This window comes from Cololabis saira, chromosome 6, assembly GCF_033807715.1.
Source record: "Cololabis saira isolate AMF1-May2022 chromosome 6, fColSai1.1, whole genome shotgun sequence".
Taxonomy (NCBI): Eukaryota; Metazoa; Chordata; class Actinopteri; order Beloniformes; family Belonidae; genus Cololabis; species Cololabis saira.
This window is the reverse complement of record NC_084592.1, coordinates 41446724-41470318: the sequence shown is the minus strand read 5'-3', so window position 1 is coordinate 41470318 and position 23595 is coordinate 41446724. Positions and strand designations below refer to the sequence as shown.

At 38.5% G+C, this 23595-nt stretch overlaps 1 protein-coding gene across 1 annotated transcript in view; it reads right to left on the bottom strand.

Moving 5' to 3' along the window:
* LOC133446553 (phospholipid-transporting ATPase IH-like) overlaps positions 1 to 23595 on the bottom strand; it is a 91812-nt gene that overhangs the window by 52696 nt on the left and 15521 nt on the right. Inside the window, exons 2-6 of the mRNA XM_061724600.1 lie at positions 11589 to 11711; positions 10137 to 10226; positions 9646 to 9726; positions 6590 to 6697; positions 4122 to 4250 (exon numbers count right to left, since the gene is read on the bottom strand). Of these exons, the coding sequence (XP_061580584.1) occupies positions 4122 to 4250; positions 6590 to 6697; positions 9646 to 9726; positions 10137 to 10226; positions 11589 to 11711 (531 nt within the window). The remainder of the gene's footprint in view (positions 1 to 4121; positions 4251 to 6589; positions 6698 to 9645; positions 9727 to 10136; positions 10227 to 11588; positions 11712 to 23595) is intronic.

The window sequence follows — 23595 nt, the reverse complement described above, 5'->3', positions numbered from 1 at the left end:
GGGGGCGTGTTGAGCCGCATTTTATAATAACGGTGCATTTTGTAATAAAAGTCCAAAATGTGATAACTTTGTCATTTAATTTTGTAATAAAGCCGCATTTTGTAATAAACTGCCCCATTTTGTAATACATTTTGCCACATTATGTAATAAGTTATTGCATTTTGAGAAGATTATTATAAAATGCACTTGCAACTTTTTTATTTTCTAGGAAATGTAATAACATGGTCCATTATGTAATAATACCTATTATTGTTGTTTGTTTAACAACGAATTTATACAAGAGTGACTTTTGCTGTTTTTTATGCAATTTCCCTTCGAGCTATGTAGCCCAATTAATCTATGTATAATACTCCAAATATAACTTTAGTTTCCTATTTGAAGTTTGGAATTATATAGGCCAATAACAAACAAATAAACTATGCTTTAGAATTGTTATTACATAATGCACCATGTTATTACATTTTCTAGAGAATAAATAAGTTGCAAGTGCATTTTGTAATAATCTTCTCAAAATGTAATAACTTAATATAAGATAACTTAATAATACAAAAAAAATGTATTACAAAATGCGGCTTTATTACAAAATGAAATGACAAAGTTATTACATTTTGGACCTTTATAACAAAATGCACCGTTATTACAAAATGCACCGTTATTACAAAATGCACCGTTATTACAGAATGCGTCGGGGCTCATCAGGGCCTCTGACGGGCCTCTGAACCAGCGGTTCTCCACCTTTTTGCAAATTTGTGAACCAGAAACTCTCATCATAAGAAACACGGAGGGGGCTGAGGGTCCAATTCAGCTGCTCTAAATCCAAACATGATATACTCTTCTTTATAAAGTCTCTTTTTGACGTCTGTTTTCTTTTTTTTTACCGGTAGCTTCGGAACAGGCGGTCTTTTTTATTTATATGAGCCATTATCGTCTACTTCTTTTTTTCCTCTTCTTCTTTGTGTTACTGTGCTTATCGTGTTCTTCTTTGTTTGTTTTTTTTTAAACATTATTGCAATTTCAAGTGCTAACTTGAAATTTGCTTAAAATGAGCGTTCTCCCAACAGCTTCCTGCAAATATTTCACAATAAAAGCATTTTCAAGAACTGAATGGCGTATTCTCACTGAAACTGAAGCTATGTTTGCACTGCTGCATTGTTGAAAATCTTTTGTATATATACCATTATTACAGAGTCTATTCTATTTTATTTTGTACTATTTTAATTTATACTTTTTCTACTTTTTACTTAAAACATTTTTTTGACGGAAAACACCACTCCATGCTGCTTTTAATTTCGTTGTATACCTCGTATAATGACAATAAAACGTCTGAATCTGAATCTGAACTAGGAGGCTAATAAGTACAAACGGATGCCGATCTTGTTACGTTTGTATTAACAGTGTCGTGCAATACCTTCAACAATGCAATTTCATATTAAAATACAACGAATAAACAAACTCGTAACGAGTAAAAGAAGGTCATGTGACCCTCTGTAGTTTAGGTACATAAAGGTCTCGGTCACATCTGAGTCACATTTGAGTCACATTTGGGTAAAATAATAATAATCTATTTCTATAAATATCAGAGGATCTTTTTAACGGAGCCAACATCTGAAACTTAAAGGCCATTAAAGGCGTCTGAGCTGCAGTTAGAAACACCTGAAACACGTTTAACCTTTTATTCTACTGAATTTTTGTCAAAAACATTTTTAAAAGTATCTTTTTAATTTAATGCACACATCATTTGTGTATTTAAACATACAAATTAAATAAATATTCATATAGATGTCTGATTTAACTTTTTTAACTTTAACTTTTAACCTTTTTATCCATATAATTTTATTTATAGCACTGCACTTTTTATTTTTTTAATTTCTATTTTTGTTTTTATTTTTATTTTTTAATTTTTTATCTTTACATGGGTGTTTGGTTTCTGGGGTGTTTGATTCGTATATGACGGTGCTGAGTGAGTGAGATGGAGATGTCATTTTCCCCGAGGGAACCTCCTAAAGGGATTAATAAAGTCGTCTGAATCTGAATTTCCTACGGTTCATTGTGTCTTAAAACTGCTTAAATATCAATATTTCTGCTTTAAAAATAAAAAATAATTATTGGATGTCTGGGGATCAAACATTCAACACATGTCAAAACCAATTCAACAACTGTTATAAACTCAAACCGACCTGATAAAAGTCAGATAAAACTAAAGAAATGAAACAACTATGTGACGACTGCAGAGAGAAGATTAAATGAAATGATTTCATATTTCTTGGAAAGATCAGAACGCGGCTTCTTCACCTTTTTTATTTATTTTAAATCTTTTCCGGACCACGCACGCTGGGATTTAAACGTGTAACATCTTTGATCCGCTGCCCCTGGCAACGCCGCCGTTGTCTTGTGTTGATGCTTGCAGAAATAGATCTCACGCCGTTACATAACCGGCATTGTTCTGAGCGAGGAGGCGGGCATTGTTCAGGCTTCAGAAGGGGCTTAAATTTATACTTCTGTACTTTTGAAACCCTTCAGAAAAGTGTGGAACTAATCTTACAGATGTGTGGATTCGTGAACCTGCTGGGTTTTTGGTTTTTTAACTGAAGGGGGATCAAAGATGATCATTTAAAATCAGGTTTGAAGCGTACGGAAGAGTATTAGGGCCAGGCAGGAGAAAAATAAAAATAATATTTTAAAGGAGGAAGATTTTTTTTTTCATTATGCACTTCGAGAAATATGTTGAAATGTTGAGATTAATGTTGAAATACAATTTCAAGAATAAAGTTGAAATTTCGTGAATGAAGTCGAAATTTCGAGAATAAAGTTGAAATACATTTCAACCTTTTTTTCAAAATTGTACTTTAACTTTATTCTCGACGTTTTGACTTTTTTCTCGACATTTCGACTTTTTTCTCGACATTTTGACTTTTTTCTCGACATTTTGACTTTTTTCTCGAAATTGTACTTTAACTTTAATCTCGACATTTCGACTTTTTTCTCAACATTTGACTTTTTTCTCGAAATTTCAACTTTATTCTTGAAATTGTATTTCAACATTATTCTCGACATTTCGACTTTTTTCTCGACATTTCAACTTTTTTCTTGAAATTGTACTTTAACTTTAATCTCGACATTTTGACTTTTTTCTCGACATTTTGACTTTTTTCTCGACATTTTGACTTTAATCTCGACGTTTTGACTTTTTTCTCGACATTTCGACTTTTTTCTCGACATTTTGACTTTTTTCTCGACATTTTGACTTTTTTCTCGACATTTCGACTTTTTTCTCGACATTTCAACTTTATTCACGAAATTGTACTTTAACTTTATTCTCGACGTTTTGACTTTTTTCTCGACATTTTGACGTTTTTCTCGACATTTCGACTTTTTTTTTGACATTTCAACTTTATTCTCGACATTTCGGCTTTTTTCTCGACATTTCGACTTTTTTCTCAACATTTTGACTTTTTTCTCGACATTTTGACTTTTTTCTCAAAATTGTACTTTAACTTTAATCTCGACATTTCGACTTTTTTCTCGACATTTGACTTTTTTCTCGAAATTTCAACTTTATTCTTGAAATTGTATTTCAACATTATTCTCGACATTTCGACTTTTTTCTCGACATTTCAACTTTATTCACGAAATTGTACTTTAACTTTAATCTCGACGTTTTTACTTTTTTCTCGACATTTTGACTTTTTTCTCGACATTTTGACTTTTTTCTCGAAATTGTACTTTAACTTTAATCTCGACATTTCGACTTTTTTCTCGACATTTTGACTTTTTTCTCGACATTTTGACTTTTTTCTCGACATTTTGACTTTTTTCTCGACATTTTGACTTTTTTCTCGACATTTCAACTTTATTCACGAAATTGTACTTTAACTTTATTCTCGACGTTTTGACTTTTTTCTCTACATTTTGACGTTTTTCTCGACATTTCGACTTTTTTTTTGACATTTCAACTTTATTCACGATATTTCGACTTTTTTCTCGACATTTTGACTTTTTTCTCGAAGTGCATAATGAAAAAAAAATCTTCCTCCTCTAAAGCATTATTGTTATTTTTCCCCTGCCTGGCCCTGATACTCTTCCTTGAAGCGAGACGGAGTGGGAGGAAGAGGAATCGTCACCTTGTGACTGGACTCTCCGTCCAGGCTGGTGGTGGTGACGTAGCAGGTCCCGTCGTAGCGGCTGGAGGACAGAAGGATGAGATCACAGGGGAACGTCTCGTCCTCCCGCACCACCACCACGTCTCCCACCTGGCAGAGAGGGACATCGTTTGGTTCACATGAGCACAAAGACTGAGAGAGGAACATAAAGACCTGGGGAACCATCTGCTCATCCTTTACCAGTCCTTTTTTTCAAAGGATTGAGAAGTTGCATAAGAGATTATGAGAGCAGAGCAGCTTAAACTCGGGTAAATCCCATCTCGGCGGCGGCCATGCACATGACACATGCTCTCTGATTTCATATGATTAATGTATTCATCATTATTCCTGCTCCAAATTCACCCTCTAATCCGCTCCGTTTGATCTGCAGCGCTGACAGATCTTAACAAGAAAGAGACGGTGAGACGCAGAAACAACAACGGTGACAGATAAAGAAGCAGGAGGAGATAAAGGAGGTTCTTCTCTCTCTCCGCCGATGAAGATCACGGTGAAGTCATGTGATGACGTCACGCACAAGTCGCTCTCAACAATCGTATCAAACTACGGCCAGCTGTGAAGGCAGACAAATGACAGGCACAAAGGCTCATGGGAAAACTGTCTTCTAAATGCCCGCCCGTATTATATATTTATATGTACAAACTTCTAAATAATGCAAATAGTTCGGTCTTGTTTCGTTGCAGTTTGTGTTTCCAGAGTTGGATGTTGATTCTCCTCGACACTGACATCACAGTTAGTTTAAATAATTATTTGCCAGCTTTTGAGGCATGTTGCATCTGTCAAACTTAATATTTATCAAATGTAACATAAAGAAACTTCAGATCTAAATTTCAGGCAAAAATCTAATTCAGGCCAACAGAGCAAACGCTGGTAGAGCTTTTCAAACACCAGAGGCCAGGAACTATGGAGAGAAAATCGACTGCAAACATTTGTGTGTGCGTATTATTTGATTTGTGCGTATTATTTAATTTGTGCGTGAGTAACTCGAAGCTCAAAGTTACAGACAAATGGATAATTACGAATTCAAACTGGTGGAAAGCTGGGTCATCTGAATTTTCATCTGAGTCCTGTTTTATTTCCCTGGGGCCTCATTTATAAAAGAGTGCGAAGGATTCATACTAAAAGTGCACGTAAAGCCAAAAGCCGAAAATGGCGGGCGCAAGAAATCCGGATTTATAAAACCGTGTGCACGCACACTTGCAGGCAATGTTCGCTTTATAAATCACAGTCCAGCTGGAAGGTTGCGCAGGTGAATTTGCTGCATATCCCGCCCTCTACACTTCCACTTTTTACCATAAAAGGGCAATGCAAAGTAGCACTTGCATATAAATGAGCCTGCTGAGCATGCGCAGCGGCTTCCTGCAGCCTGTTTGGGCGTCAGGATGAATGAGACGTGTCGAGCCACCGTGCCTCTGAATTTCACGGAGACTGAGATGGAGATGTTGTGGATGAGGAGGAGGCAGGAAAACCACATTATTTGGTGGTCAAAATAAAAAGTATATAAATAGTATAAAATAAAGCGAGTGAGTGGCAGCACGCCCCTGGGGCCTCATCTACAGTATAAAGATTGCTTGCGTTTTTTGTTGTTGCACTGGAAGATAATTGTAGTCAGAGGACATTTTAATCAGAAAGAAGATTTTTTTCAAATGCAGCTTGTCTTGAAAAGCTTCTTGCATTCAAGACGGGACCTCAGGTCACATACAGGTAAGAGACTATGGATCCAAACAGCTTTGTGTGTGTTTGCAGAGGTTTTAGTAGATTTGCATGAAGGCCTCACAGATTTCCGTGAGATCAACGCATGCATGAGACTGATGCATCCATCAGTTTCATGCCTCCATCAGTCTCATGCATGCATCAGTTTCCTCTAATGTTGAACAAAGCACGGGTCAAGAGGATTTCAAAAGTCTAATCTTCATCAGGTCTTCTGAAGACAATCATCAGTTTTGACTGAGATAGTAATAATACTCAAGACTTGTGTATTTAATCCATAAAATCCAAGTGTAGGTTTGAACCTAATACAGAAAAGTAAAAACTTGATAAAAATCGAAACGTTTTCCCCGGGGGAGGTTCAGCCGTCAGGTTTGACATTATATAAATGTTGTTTTTCTTTTCTTCTAAAAAGGCTAAGCCCCGGTACCAGAGAGTGACCTGTTTCTGCATCAGACTGACATGAGAGAACATCAGAGGAGGATGGCAGGAACATTCTGACGCATGAAACCGCCGGCCGGGTTGCTGCTGCCCCAGACTCTTGTGCAGTGCAGCAGGGGAGCGCCTGCCGCAGCTTCGCTACGATTAATTGGTGGGAAAGGCGAGTGGGACGGAGGTAGAGAGCACTGCGGAGGGGAGGGAGAGGGGGAGGCGGCGGTGCAGCAGTGCTGCAGCGTTGCACCGAGGCCTCAGGTGCTGTACTCCTCTAATGAGGCCACTCTTACCCGCAGCTTGTGACTCTGTGTCCTCGCCACCTTCCCCTGCTGCACCACGTCCACCGGACACTCGTTTGTGGAGCAGTCGGCCTTGTGTCGCAGCCAGTCCTCGTAGCCCTGAGAGAGACGGCACAAGATGGCAAAGGAAAGGATAAAAAGGGAGGAGAGAATATAGATTTTTTTCTTATGCAGACCCTACAGTACATGGGATCGGGAGACGTGGAGAGGAGGTTTAAATCACACGCTAGGACTGGGCGATATATCGAGATTTTAATATATATCGATATATTTTCAAACGCGATATGGTATGAGACAATATCGTTTATATCGATTTAAAAAAATAAAAATAGAAAAAAAAAATGTTGTTATTATTATTTTGATATAGCTTATTTTGTGACAAATTGACTTGAATGTTTTATTTGAGATTTGCACAAATGTTTTGTTATTTGCACAACTGTCAACCTCAGTGGAAAAGTCTGCCTGTTACTGTCTACATTGTATTAATTGCACAGTGTATTTTAATTTAATTGTTATGCAGGAAAGGGATATTTGTTTTATTTTATTCAAGAAGCATTTTTATTCTATATATGCAGGCAGTTTATTTTTATTTCATTTGTTTTATACATGTTGATATTGTGCAGACCTCTGTTAATAAAGGAACCTGTGTGACATTTGGCACGAGGCTTTGTATTAAAACTGACTGTTTTTTTAAGGGTTTGCCTCAGAAACAAATGAAGCTAACAGAGATACTATGCTATAATGCTTTGGGGGAAACCCCAATTATGGCACAGAAAAAATATCGATATATATCGAGTATCGCCATTCAGCTAGAAAATATCGAGATATGACTTTTGCTCCATATCGCCCAGCCCTATCACACGCTGTGATTGATTTCCTGGCCTGTATCTGGGATTTCAAAGCAAACGTGTTTTTAGACGTTTGTCTCTCAGTAAAACTCAAACGTCACCTATCGCTGATCTCCTCCGTCAGCAGTAGTGTTGTTTCTGTCAGCCTGTTTCTATTTTAGTTTTAGTCCAGTCTTTGGGTCGAGCTATCATTTTAGTTTTCATTAGTTTTAGTCACGTTCATTCTCCTTTTAGTCGTGTCAAGTTTCAGTTGACTAAAAGTCTGAGCATTTTAGTCTTATTTTAGTCAGAATTGTCCATTTTAGTCTCGTTTTAGTCTACGAAAACTGATGACATTTTAGTCTCCATCTCGGACGGATGGATGGATGGATGGATGGATGGATGGATGGATGGATGTAGTGTTGTTTTTGTCAGCCTGTTTCAATTCTAGTTTTAGTTTAGTCTTTGGGTCAAGCTATCATTTTAGTTTTTATTAGTTTTAGTCATTCTCTTTTTAATCGTGTCAAGTTTCAGTCGCCTAAAAGTCTGAGCATTTTAGTCTTACTTTAGTCAGAATTGTCCGGGACCATTTTAGTCTAGTTTTAGTGAAAGATTGTATTTAGCCAAACCCATTTTACAATTCAAACAAGGTTATCTTATAATTACATTATTGATACCTATTTATTTTTCCACATTTCTCGCCGTCTTTTTCTTTTCCGACGACACATTGGGTTTTCTTTTCCACATCTTTGTAGGAAAGTGTATCCAAAGATGGTTCTTCTTCTCCAGTCCCAGAGCAGATCCCCGCGTTTCTCTATGTAACTTTGTTTTTAATGGACGTTAACTAGAGCTCTGCGTTAACGGCATCAGCCTCTAACTCTGCAGCTGCATCTTCTGGATCTGATTCCCCGCTGCAGCGACTGGGATTGAGGACTAACGTCACCCAGCAGAACTAAACCAGAGAAACTACTGAAAACATGGACATTAAAGATCTTTGGTAGAACATTTCGTCTCGTTTTGGTCAACGAAAATGAAGACACATTTTAGCAGAATTTTTATTTTGTAATCTACATTTTAGTTCATTTTTATTCCTCTACGATATTGCATTATATATTTAATTATCGTTATCGTCACATGACCAGCATTTTCGTTGCGTCTCGTTTTCCTCAGGTGATAAAGGTTCGTTGTAGGGCTGTTCGATTAATCGATTTTAAATCGTAATAGCGATTATGTAATTAGAACAATGTTAAAACGTGAAACTCGTAAAATCGATTTTTCCCCTTTTTTTTTTTTTTTACCTTGTCTGCACACATATTAATGATTGATACCATATTAATGATTGATGGAAATACCTCTCAATACCTGCGACAAGTGCCCCATGGGAGAGGCTCTTTAGTGTAGGAGGGGGCGTTGGAACATGCCACCGGTAGACCGGCTCGTGTTCCTTGCAAAAAACTTGCAAATGTGAATAGCAAATGTAATGACTGACATTACACACCTCTACCTCCTTCATGGGTTGCATTATTATTTAGCATGCAAAGACCCAGTTTAGTTTAATTAGAAAATTTATTGTTTTATTTCATTGGAAATATAACTTACTGTATGTTTGCAAGTGCTGATTTGCTGATTTTTTTTTTCAGAGATAAAACTTTATATTTTATTATATTTTTTAAAACTTTTTTTCAACTTATTTTACAGAGTTTTGCACTTTATTCATTCATTTTTGGTTTAATAAGAGCAAAGTTTGCACTTAAAGCCCAATGGGGCAAATGTTCAATAAAAAAACAGCATATTTGAAATCATTTCTTTGCCTTTTGTCAATTCACAAAATAATCGTAATCGTAATCGAAAATCGGATTTTGAGAGAAAAAAATCGAGATTTTATTTTTGGGCAAAATCGAACAGCCCTAGTTCGTTGACGACGATATTAAATCATAATTTTCGTTGAAGAAAGCAACTTTAGTCGGCACCAGGACTCAGAGGAGAGGATTCACCGGAGCTTCGGCTCAGATGATTAACAGTGGAGGCCATTCATTATCACATTTCTCACATCACCAGACATATTCAATGGTGTGTCCTTTTGCTGGGAGAGGAATTTGTATATACAGATAATAAAGCACCCGATTGGTGGAGAGAGAGTGTGTGTTTGTGTTTATTTCAGGCTGGTTGGGGAGGCCGAAGGGTTGCGGGTGATATTTCCTGGAGATGAGTGCGTCCTACCTGCTTTATGGCGGTGACGGTGATAACAAAGAAGAGGGGCAGGCCGCTGGTGACGGGGCTGGTGGGGGTGTCGATGATCAGCTGCAGGACAGAGGAACGGTGGGAGGTTGGGGGAGTCGGGGGGGCAAACAGGGGCAGCAGAAACAGAGGGGGAGGATGAGAAAAGGGAAGCTGACGGTGGAGGCGCCGCAGCTTGGAAGCCTCTAAAATAAGCTCCACGATAGCAAATCTGAAGTGTCCTCGTCATGGACTTTTCTAATTTTACACAACAATCGCTCCTACGGACCAAAGTTCAGATAAACTGGTACAGAAAACATGAACCAAACAAGGATTACAGTAGTAAACACAAACGTTACTGTGCCGTGTTCAGTTTGTTCCCTTAAGAGGGTTTAGAAACATAAAACACATTAAGAAAGTCCTTTGTTTAATCCAAAGTTAAGCTGGAAGACTCGTTTATACAAGGAGTCTTTAACCAATCACACGCGACTTACCTGGACCAGAAATATGACCAGGAAGTAGAAGTTGGCGATTCTTCTGAACTGTTCGAACAGGTTCTTGGGGATGAAGCTCCAGAAGGTGTACTGTGGGAGAGAGTGAGAGATGAGGGAACAGAGACGCAGGGAAACGGACAGGAAAATGGAGAGGGAACCGGACAGGGAACCGGACAGGGAACCGGACAGGGAACCGGACAGGGAAAAAGAGAGGGAACCGGACATGGAACCGGACATGGAAAAAGAGAGGGAACAGGACAGGGAACCGGACATGGAAAAAGAGAAGGAACCGGACAGGGAACCGACAGAGAACCAGACAGGGAAGCGGACGGGGAAATGAAGAGAGAACCAAACAGGGAAACCGGCATGGAACCGGAGAGAAAACCAGGCAGGGAACCTGACAGGGAACCGGACAGGGAACCGGACAGGGAACCGGACAGGGAAAGGGAACCGGACAGGGAACCGAACAGGGAAAGGGAAAGGGAACCGGACGGAACCGGACAGGGAACTAGAGAGGGAACCGGACAGGGAACAGGACATGGAAATGGAGAGGGAACGGAGAGGGAAACGGACATGGAAAAAGAGAAGGAACCGGACAGGGAACCGACAGAGAACCAGACAGGGAAGCGGACGGGGAAATGAAGAGAGAACCAAACAGGGAAACCGGCATGGAACCGGAGAGAAAACCAGGCAGGGAACCTGACAGGGAACCGGACAGGGAACCGGACAGGGAAAGGGAGAGGGAATTGGACATGGAACCGAAGAGGGAGACGGAGAGGGAACCAGAAAGAACCAGCCACAGAACCAGACAGGGAAGCGGACGGGGAACTAGAAAGGGAACCGGACAGGGAACTGGACAAGGAAACGGAGAGGGAACCGGACAGGGAACTAGAAAGGGAAACGGAGAGGGAACGGGATAAGGAAACGGAGAGGGAACCGGACAGGGAAAGGGAAAGGAAACCGGACAGGGAACCGAACAGGGAAAGGGAAAGGGAACCGGACGGAACCGGACAGGGAACTAGAGAGGGAACCGGACAGGGAACAGGACATGGAAATGGAGAGGGAACGGAGAGGGAAACGGAGAGGGAACCGAAAAGGGAACAGGATAGGGAACCGGACAAGGAAAGGGAAAGGGAACCGGACAGGGAACCGAACAGGGAAAGGGAAAGGGAACCGGACGGAACCGGACAGGGAACTAGAGAGGGAACCGGACAGGGAACAGGACAGAGAACTGGACAGGGAACTAGAGAGGGAACAGGAAAGGGAAATGGACAGGGAATTGGTCAGGGAAAGGGAGAGAGAACCGGACAGGGAACCGGCGGCGCCGCCACAAACATCCTCCCGGCGAGAGGAAACGGCGATGCATCGATCGGGTTCTGCTGGAGAGCGACTGCACGACCTCCGGGACGTGAAGCAGAGGATCAGAAAGATGATGAACTCTCACTCGCTCACCTTGGAAGAGACGATGCGGTTGTCGGGGTAACGCTGGGGGATGTAGGCCTCGGCACCCGGAGGGGGTTCTTTATGTCCGATATACACCGTCCGACTGTCCACCCAGATCTCCTCCCCCACACACTAACAGAGAAACACATTACGGACACATGAATACCAGCTCAAAGGGAGAAGGTTTGAGTTCAACACACGATTTAGCCGTGATTTTATTTGCATTTATTTGACTTATTGCTGAGCTGTCAAAGTCTGCTCAGAAACGGTGGCTGCTATAAGCAGCCACGTTTAATAAACATTACACTTTTATGCTTCTCATTTCACGTTTAAGTCCAAAGGTCTGTGGTCTGCAGTCAACATGCCGAAGTGCCCTCGGGCAGGACGGTAAACAACCCACCCCCAATGTGTTCACTGTGAGGGTCTGGTCTAAAGAAAAAGACTGTCAAAGTGGAAGAACATTGCTTTGGAAAAAGGCCATTCCTTTTGCACAATACGATTAAAAAGACCAGTATGGAGTAATTAACGCTCAATTAATTTATAAAACTAATGTTGAAGTGATTTAAAAGGTTTTAAAAATCCCAGAAATTCACTATTTTCATCATCTCAAAAATGAGAATTAGGTTTTTCTCAAGATTTTCAAAATTAGGCCTGTGTTGAAAAAAATCGATTTTCTGATTCTAAATCGATTCTCATATTAATTCCTAAAAATCGATTTGTATGTCTAAAGATCGATTTTTTTTTTTTTTTTTATTAAAAAATATATATATTTTTTTTTTTCATCATTACATTTTTGCCTGGTGAACTTTAATCCCAGTAGTCCCAGTAGTTTTAAAAACTATTTTTCTTTAGAGAAAATGCTGGACATTTCAGCTTAAATTTCTAAATGTTATTTTAGTTCAATGAAGTTCATATTATCTATATTTACTATAGCTTGTTTGGTTTCTTTGTTATCAGACACGGTTTGTCATGAAATACCTGAAAAATGCTGGGTGCTTCATGGCAAGCTGTGTGTCTGGTGACAGAATAAATCAGACAATCTAAAATAATTTGTTTACTGCTTGAGCTGTTGCAATTTCTTTCTTTTTTTGCACTTTAAATGGATATTGAAATGCCTATTTGAGTTATTTATTTCTTAGTTATTTCACAATAATTATTGTGAAATAATTATTTCAATAGTTATTTTACAGTCATATAATCCAGGCAACACTAACCCAAATCAATATCGAATCGAAACTAATCAAATGCTGATAATCGATTCTGAATCTTAAGAATTGGAATCGAATTGATTCTTGACATTTGAATCGATCCCCAGCTCTATTCAAAATAAGCCAAGTTACTTGTAGAAATCCATCAGTTCAATAGCAGATCAATTAGAACCAAATAAAACATAACATAACAAGAAGGAAACATTTGGTCTTAAAATAAATGTCTGTGCTCCATAACGTCAACTATTAGAAAGAAATTGTGCAGACGAGACGCCCCGACCGAGGGGGGAATTCACCTCTGGTGAAGTGCAGTTTGCCCCATCCTTAGATTATGTCACATAAGAACTTACAAATATTCAGTCTTCTTGTTTTAAAGTTTACGATAGAATTGCTGCCTTGACAGAAACAACCAGTAAAACTGGATCCCATGTGTGCCAGCTGCTCTCGTCTTAATCACATCCCAGTGGCTCCACAGGGACGGAGTGTCTTGTTGGAGCTCGGTGCAGCGCACAGGAACCCCGGGTCTTAATTAACGTGACTGTGGGAAGAACTAAGACGCTGTAACATTCAGCTGCTTGTTTCTGCTCGCCACCCGACGTCTGCGGCCTCTGGTACCTCTTTTCCACCAAACCGGTTCCAGGGCTGGTTCTGGGCCAGTTCTGAGTTAAGACCAACCAGGACTAGACTAGACTTAAAGGGGACCTATTACGGCATCTAATACCAATTTTAAACAGGCCTTGAATGTCTTAAAAATAAGCTTTTGATTGTTTTTGCTAAATAAATTAGAAATTCAGCCTCTGAGCCATGTCTTTATCATCCCATTCTGTAACCTCATTATCTATGCAGGATTCTGAGTGGGCGGGGCTATGATAATGAGGCTCTGCTGATTGGCTGCCTGAATGACGAGATACACCGCTACGAAAAAATGGCGGAAGCTCCGGCCGGCGGAGTTAGTTGTGGGCGTGGTTTCACGCATCGGAGGCCAACCGATGTAAATCACATTTACGTTACGTAACGAAAGGGAGCACAATCTGAACGGCTCGTAGATCCACATCACACTGGACGGCTCATCCGGGCGGCTGTACAGACACTGCAGAATTTGGTTGCTTTCCTACTTATCTGAGTTGGCAGGCTGAGGGGAGACCACTCTATATATGTTAAAGCAAGAAAAAACTTGTTTTTCATAATAGATTCCCTTTAAGACTGTACTGGGGCACAGATAATGCATCCGAAAAAAGATATTTGCACCTATTTATATTTCAAAAAGCCTAAATAGTGCTTTAAACTCTTTTAGCCAATTATACAGGACTGTCTCAGAAAATTAGAATATTGTGATAAAGTTCTTTATTTTCTGTAATGCAATTAAAAAAACAAGAATGTCATACATTCTGGATCATTACAAATCAACTGAAATATTGCAAGCCTTTTATTATTTTAATATTGCTGATTATGTTTTACAGTTTAAGATTAAGATTCCCAGAATATTCTAATTTTTTGAGATAGGATATTTGAGTTTTCTTAAGCTGTAAGCCATGATCAGCAATATTAAAATAATAAAAGGCTTGCGATATTTCAGTTGATTTGTAATGAATCCAGAATGTATGACATTTTTGCATTACAGAAAATAAAGGACTTTATCACAATATTCTAATTTTCTGAGACAGTCCTGTAAAGGCGAACCGACTGATGAGACAAGTTCATATTACTGTGCAATTTGTTTGTGAAATTAATTTGAATGGTTTAAAAATGTGGTTCAGGGCTTGATGATTAAGGAAACATGTACCCACATTTGTAAAGCTTAAGGTAGAGCGTTTGAGAGGGAACCACTGCAGCATCCCTGGGCCTGTATCTAGTGAACTAACACAAGCTGTGATCGTAGACGCAGAGGTCCTGACCAGAACCACCATGATCCCACCGTTAAGCACTGTTTCACGCTGATAGTCCACTCACCTAAATCCCCCTTGGGTCTGACTCTCATCACCACTTTGGATTTCCCACTCTTATTTCGTTAGCGACGTCTAACAAAGTCACCACCTGTCAGTGATGTTCGATGCCACCGATTTCCTTTCGGATCCGATATTGAGTAAAATTCAGGCTGGTATCAGCGAAATGAACCTACTGTGCCTGGTAAATTTAAAACAATCGGTGTATTTTAGATAGTTTAACAATACAAGACATCAGAGTCACTTATTTAGCTATTTATTTTAAAGTAAGAAGTATACTGAGGAAGCAGCTTCATCCACCATGCAGCCGAGCTGTTACAACCAGTACTGGAGTTGAGGGGGGATGAGGGGGGATGGCATCCCCGCCTGAAATAAAAACGGTCAAAATCATCCCACCTGTAAAACTGACATCCCTCCTTTCCATCCCTTATGTCATTTCATCAATGAATGTTGTTTTACTGCTATTTCAACATGTATAGTCATCACCAGAAAAATAACTTATTTGACAATTTTCACCTGTTTCAAGTAAATTTTCACTTGAAATAAGTAGAAAAATCTGCCAGTGGGACAAGATTTATCTTCTCATTACAAGCAAAAAAAATCTTGTTCCACTGGCAGATTTTTCTATTTATTTTAAGTGAAGATCTACTTGAAACAGGTGAAAATTTATGTTTTTTCCAGCGATGAGTCTTGTTTTGAGTGTAATAAGATTTCTTTACTAAAATGAGACATTTTAACTTAAAATAGGACGAATATTCTTTGTAATATATTATATTATTTGTAATCAGCACAAATTATCTGTCCCCATATGATAAAATCCATCATCCCCTCTGATTTTCTTTTACAACTCGAGTACTTGTTACAACAACAGAAACACCAGATTGTTAGAAAAAGGTGTTTCCATCACTTAAAAAAAAGATCCTAAGTAAAATAATAAGACCATCAAAATAAATAAGAGAATAATGAACAAAAATAGGAACTATAAAAATGAGAAAAGTAGTTCCCACCAGCAGGATTTAGACTAAATCTGAATAGCTCAGTTACTTTCCACCGTATTCCTGTTAATGATAAACATTACCACAAATTAGTATCAGAAGTATTGATATTTTAGTTTGAGAATCTTTTTTAGAGCTTATACAGATCTGGTATCGTAAGTATCGATATTTCAGTATTGATCCGCACACAGGGGCGGAGCAGGGGTCCCAGCCAAGGGGGGGCGAAGCATTCTAGATGGGCCCTTGTGGCCTAAACATCCCCGTTAAAACATAATCGCTAAAAGAATGCCACAGATCAGCGTCTCTGACACACAACCACAGCACGCAGGCGACACGGTCAGAACCTTCACATGAGGTTCTAGCACCATGGATTTACCAGTCATTATGTCAAACCTAATTATTAGCCTAATGCAGACGTAGATATAACTATCAAACTGGAGATAAAAATCAAATGACATCCAGTGATGTCTATGGAAGCCCATTTCCGCCAGTAAAAGAAAAAAATAAGATGAAATCTTAGCCTTAAAAATAAAAATATCCCCACGGTAAGTCATGATTATGAGAAAAAGTCATATTTCAACTTTTTATCTCATAATTATGACTTTCTATCTCATAATTTCGACTTTCTATATCATACTTTCGACTTTTATCTCATAATTTCGACTTTTTATCTCATAATTATGACTAGGGATGGGTAGTGGGAAGGACCTCACGATACGATACGCATCACGATACTTGAGCCAGGATACGATACACATTGCGATATCCCGATTATGCGATATCCCGATTATTATATTCTACATAGTTCACCGAAAAATTTGAAAAAGGCATTACACATCTTAAAATCCAAGTTGTATATATGTACATCAGATGATAGTGATGGATCTTAAAATCCGAGTTGCACGTTCATCAGATTATAGTGACAATTCATGGGACAAACTGAGTCAAAACAATGTTTTATTATAACTATACAAGCTAAAGTTACAACTTATTTATATATGTTTTTCATATTATTTACATGATATGAAATTAACATTAAATTTAGTATGAGGTTGCTTTAATTATGTGGCAAATGATAATAAACACAAGAAAGATGGGTACTAAAACCAAGGACAGGCACAGTGATCAGTCAGTATAGATATAAATCCATAAATAAATTAACCTCTGTCCATTATTTTTCATTTTTTAAGGACAGGCAATTGTGTTATATAAAAAATAAATTATAAAATGAAATAAAACGTGAAATAAAACCTGAGCTCAGTGCAGGGCCCTCCTAGGGTTGGTAGAGAGTGGCAATGCCCAGGACTGTCACTTAGGTAGGAGCACTGGGTGATAGAATGGGAAAAAAATCGGGGATAAAAAATATTTAAAAAAAACAAAAAAAACAAAAAAAAAATCGATATTCAAATTTTGAATATCGATATTGAATCAGCTGGTAAAGTATCGCGATATATTGCCATATCGATATTTTTGCCCACCCCTAATTATGACTTATTGTGGGGATATTTTTATATAGCCATAGATGTCGGATTCGCCGAGTAGCACAATTAAGACACGTGTGTTCAACCTACACGACAACAGTTTACAAGGACGACATGTATTTAACACAATGACCGCGCGACAGGACGGTCAAACAGCAACAAACAATATAGGAAAGGCCATATATTCAGCGTCATGAAAATGTTATTAGAAATAATTAATATTATGACAGCTTACCAATGATGGTTTCATCCAGCGGTGGGCAGAGAACCACAACAAAACATATTTCCATCCGGTGGGGTGGTGTTACAAATTTAACGATCAGCCGGTTCTTCATCGCCACAAACCTTTCAATCACTTTGCTCTCATCAATGGCGATGTGCAAGGCAAGGTGAGGTTTGCCCCCCCGCCTGCTCCGCTAGTGTCCGCACATCACTAGTTCTCAGCTGGTTGGCAGGTTGGAGTTGTGAACCAGAACTGGCCCGGAACCAGCAGAGCGTCTCGTCTGACTCAGCTCAACGCACGAGTGTTCACCGTTAACAGAGAAGTTCTGGAAAAAGCGCTCCGGTGACCTAAATGTCCTCAACATTTTGGCAGAGCCGGACCTCGTTATTGTTCTCGCTCCACGTGGCCTAAACGTCCCGCTACGATCCCGTTTCACGTGTTTCTGGACAACATGATCCACAGACCCTAACCAGCTTGAGACGATCAACTAACACCTGACGCAACAGCTTGTGAAACGAGCAGCTCATTAAAACCTCAGAATCACAGATCTGACTCGGCAATGAGGTAAAAATAGACGTGTCTCCGACAGCGTCAGGCGACTTGAGACCCCTCCAAACATTAGACCCCGGGAGAATCTGCAGAAGGGATCGAGAGGTCAGAGCAAGAAGCAGGTCTGCTGCAAGCACGAGGACATCAGGACAAAACTACACAGGGAAAAGTATGTTAAATAGGCCTGTGTTGAAAAAAATCGATTTCTGATTCTAAATCGATTCTCATATTAATTCCTAAGAATCGATTCGTATGTTTAGATCGATTTTTTTTCATCATTACATTACAACTTTAGGTATTTTTTTGTTTAGGCCCAAAAAAGGAATGTTTTGTTGGACACGAGAATAACTGCTGCCGTGTTTTTGCCTTTAAATATGTTTAAAGGTATGAAAACGTTAAAGTTTTCAGTCATAATTGCATAAATTGTCTATATTTCATTACTTTATACAGGACTGTCTCAGAAAATTAGAATATTGTGATAAAGTCCTTTATTTTCTGTAATGCAAAAATCATTACAAATCTGTATATACTGTTCATATTCTGTGATTATACATATTTTATATGTATTTTTTGTATTTTTTATATATTTTTTATTGTGACTTTTCAGTCTTTTTACAACCTCCTGCATGTGAGTGCTAAGTGTACTGCTGACAACAAAAATAAGTGTCCCCACTGAGGGAGAAAATAAAGGATATCTTATCTTATCTTATCTTAAATCAACTGAAATATTGCAAGCCTTTTATTATTTTAATATTTCTGATCATGGCTTACAGCTTAAGAAAACTCAAATATCCTATCTCAAAAAATTAGAATATTCTGGGAATCTTAATTTTAAACTGACATTTTTGTTTTTTTTAAATTGCATTACAGAAAATTAAGGACTTTATCACAATATTAAAATTTTCTGAGACAGTCCTGTATACTGTCTTAGGATTACAATTGCATAAAATGCTAAAAACCAAATTCTCAAAAAATGAAAAACCGAAATACACAGAATGGAAAAAATTTAAACGGAATGTGGGAAAAAATAAAACTGATTTCATCCGTCTCTGTTTCCTCCCTGGATCTGTTTGGTAATTCTGCCCCACGATGTTTCTGAAAGCAGTTCTATCAGCATTCTGGGAGCTGATTTGTCCTTACAGCATCATTAGCTGCCAATACTTGCTGTTGAATCTCAATATAATACTAGTATTAATATGTTGCATAACTACAGTCATATAATTCATGCAACAGCTCAAAAAACGTATAATAACACTAACCCAAATCAATATTGGAATCGAATGGGATCTAATCAAATCTTGATAATCGATTTTGAATCTTAAGAATCGGAATCGAATCGATTCTTGACATTTGAATCGATCCCCAGCGCTAATGTTAAATAGCAAATATTGATAACTAACGACATGGATCAGCTAATTCTTTGGTTTATGACATCTAATTCCTCCATTCAAGCATCCGATTATCCGTTTTCCAAACCGTTTTCATCTGCCTGCTCTTTGTTTCCACCATTTCCTGGCAGCAAGTGTCACACCATGACAAAGTATAACTACTGGAGAGCGATGAGGGGGGGGTTGTGTGTGGTTTGTAGTTATCTGATCATTAATCCTCGCTGATCCGTATCAACCCGCGTCCCACTAGTTCTCTGCTCACTCCGCTGCTCCGTCAAACAAAGCGGCTCGTGGGTTTGGTTGCAGCACATGAAGGCTTTATCTTTATTAACAAAGAGATGCTCTTACATCATCATCAATCATCGGCGGTGGCACAATGGGTTTGATAGCAGCGAAGCATCCCGCCGCTGCAGCTCTGCGCCGAGGTCTCCCACGGCAACGTGGTGCATCGCTGCAGCAGGCCGCTGGCTCCCAGACCGTAATACTCCTCCGGCTTTTTATAAGCCAGGGGGGTATTTTTAGCCCTGGCATTGTTTTTAAATGTTTGGATGCATAGATCTGCAGCATTATTATAAGAGAAACTAGGCTTCATCACAGCAGCGCAATAACACACACATCTCCGTTATGTAACAGGTGTAGTACAAGATATACACCATTAAGTGACCTGATTAGTGTCTACACTTCTTCACGCTGCACGGCAGCGGCACAGGTTGAGCAGCGATACCTCATTAACCCACAGGTATCTTCTTCAGTGGACTTCTCCCGCCAACGCCGGACACACCGACGCGCAGGAAGGAAGTGGGACGCAGTGCAGGGAGGGAGTCCACATGGGTATCTAACAGCCGGACTAAGCAACACATGCAAGAGAGACCTGACGGTTGGCCGCATCCACTGCTGCTTCAAAACTGATCCCAGAAAGCATCGGGAAAAAAATATGGAAATTATATATATATATATATATATATATGTATATACAGGGCTGTCTCAGAAAATAATAAAATAGAATATTGTGATAAAGTCCTTTATTTTCTGTAATGCAAAAATGTCATACATTCTGGATTCATCACAAATCAACTGAAATATTGCAAACCTTTTATTATTTTAATATTGCTGATCATGGCTTACAGCTTTAGAAAACTCAAATATCCTATCTCAAAAAAATTTTATATTCTGGGAATCTTAATCTTAAGCTGTAAACCATAATCAGCAATATTAAAATAATAAAAGGCTTGCAATATTTCAGTTGATTTGTGATGAATCCAGAATGTATGACATTTTTGTTTTTTTAATTGCATTACAGAAAATAAAGAACTTCACAATATTCTATTCTATATTATCACAATATTCTAATTTTCTGAGACAGTCCTGTATATTAAAGCAAGAGAAAAGTGTTTTTCATAATAGGTCCCCTTTAAGACTGTACTGGGGCACAGATAATGCATCCAAAAAAAGATATTTGCACTTATTTATATTTCAAAAAGCCTAAATAGTGCTTTAAACTCTACAATCAGATCGGATTATGCGTTTTTTTCTCGACATTTTGACTTTTTTCTCAACATTTAGTTAAAATTGTATAAAATTGTATGTATATATATATATATATATATATATATATATATATATATATATACACACACACACACACACACACACACACACACACACATATATACATGCTGCTTCAAGACTGATCCAGGAAAGCATCAGGGGAAATAAACGATATATACACACACACATATAATATACATACATACATACGGTACAGACCAAAAGTTTATGTATGCGTGTATATATATATTCATATTTTTTTTAATATATATATTGTTTTTATTGTCCTTTTGTACGGCGACCTTGAGTGTCCTATGTTTGTATATATATATATATATATATATATATATATATATATATATATATATATATATATATATATATATATATATATATATATATATACATGCAAACATATATACATATACATACACACGCATTACACTAGTATGTGGTATAATGTCAGGGTAGCAGGATCTAGTGTTTCACACTTAAAAAACCCTGAAAAAAAATCCTGCATTTAATTTGACACATTACAGTCCACTGAAATTTATTGTCACATAAAGTGTTAGAGTTTAAGACTGCTCCTGTTCATGAATCTGGTTCCCATTAAAAACTTTTATGATGTTTAATGCAAACTTCAGCAGTTCCACTCAGGAAAAGCTCGTCAGGCTGAACCAGAAGGTTTTTGCAGCGTCAGCTCGATTCCTCCAAACTGTTTCAGGGAAAACTCACAGAAGTTACTACAATAATAACTTGAAACTCTGTGACGTGGTTAAAAACCTCAGATACTTTAGTTCTGGGGAATTCACTTCATTTTTAAATTCACAAATAATTCACCCAAAAATGAAATACAAACAAACAGTTTACGCAGAGTGTCGTATGTATGTGAACCCCTGTGAATCCTGGTTTCAGGCAGCACTTTGCCCTAGACGTGATCTAATCTTCATCTAAGTCACAACAACAGACAAACGCATCATGTTTAAGGTGACAAACACCCAAACAATCACAATTTCCTGTGAATTCATTGAACAAAACCATCTGGTGGAAAAAGATTAAGGCAGATTTAACCCTTGTGCTGTCTTTGGGTCAAGGGAGGGTGAAGGGGGAAAAGAAGGAATGAAGGAAAGAAGGAAGTAAGGAAGAAAGGAGACAAGAAGGAAAGAAGGAAGGAAGTAGGAAAGGGAGTAAGGAAGGGAGAAAAGATGGAATCAAGGAAGGGAGAAAAGATGGAAGGAAGGAAAGAAGGAAGTAAGGAAGAAAGAAGGAAAGAAGGAAGGAAGTAGGAAAGGGAGTAAGGAAGGGAGAAAAGATGGAAGGAAGGGAGAAAGGAAGGAAAGAAGGGAGGAAGGAAAAGCAAAGAAGGTAATAAATAGTGATGCACCGAAATGAAAATTTGTGGCCGAAACCGAAACCGAAAATAATTATAAACACTTGGCCGAATACCGAACAATACCGAACATGGTTCTTCGCAGTTTTTCATTTATTTTGCCAATTTTTTCACCATCGCATAAATCAAATAAATTTGATTTAGGCATGCTTTTAAAAGAAAAAAATCTTTTACAAAATTACAAGGTAGAAAACATTTGTTGAACATAAAAAACTGAACATTTTTTAATTTCCCAGCATTTCTTAAATATTCCAGCAGACATTATACCAGCAAAGAACAATAACTTAAAATAAATAAATTGCCTAAATACATTTTTTGGCCATCTTTGAGCTTACGTTAGGCTTAACTGACTGAACATTGTAACATAGGCCTTAAAACAATAAAAATGCATTAAAGCGCTCAGGGTTTTTTATCGACGAAAGGGAGGTAGGAAGAAAAAGGAGTAAAGGAGGGTAAAAAAGGAGGAAAAGAGGAAAGGAAGAAGGAAGGAGAGAGCAGGAAGAAAGAAGGATAGAACAATTGGGTCATTTTGACCCAAAGACAGCACAAGGGTTAAAAAAAGATATTACATACTTTGCGTGTAACGCAGTATTCACTATTCACTATTCACTGCATACTGGTCTGGCAGTTGTTAGTACGTACAAGGATACCTTAAAAGCGGTTATGCTCAACCAAAACTGGACGGCAGTTATGTGACCACAGTGACCCGATAATGATAAAAATTACGATAAAAAAAATACCAATTCAACTCCACCTTTGTAACTATAAATCTCGCTCTCAGATCCGCCATGTTTGTTACACAAAGATGCCATCAACGCGAATTTATCCTCCTTCCTTCCTTCCTTCCTTCCTTCCTTCCTTCCTTCCTTCCTTCCTTCCTTCCTTCCTTCCTTCCTTCCTTCCTTCCTTCCTTCCTTCCTTCCTTCCTTCCTTCCTTCCTTCCTTCCATCTTCCTTCCTCCTTCCTTCATCTTCCTTCCTTCCTTCCTTCCTTCCTTCCTTCCGTCCTTCCTTCCTTCCTTCCTTCCTTCCTTCCTTCCTTCCTTCCTTCCTTCCTTCCTTCCTTCCTTCCTTCCTTCCTTCCTTCCTTCCTTCCTTCCTTCCTTCCTTCCTTCCTTCCTTCCTTCCTTCCTTCCTTCACATACCTTGTGCGTGGATTTAACACAGAACCATAAATCAGCTTTACACAAAAACGTCATCAACGGGAATTTATCGTTTTTACCACGAGATGACAAATTCTTATCATGGGGAATTTTTTTCGCGGTATATCGTGAACGGTAAAATATCGCCCA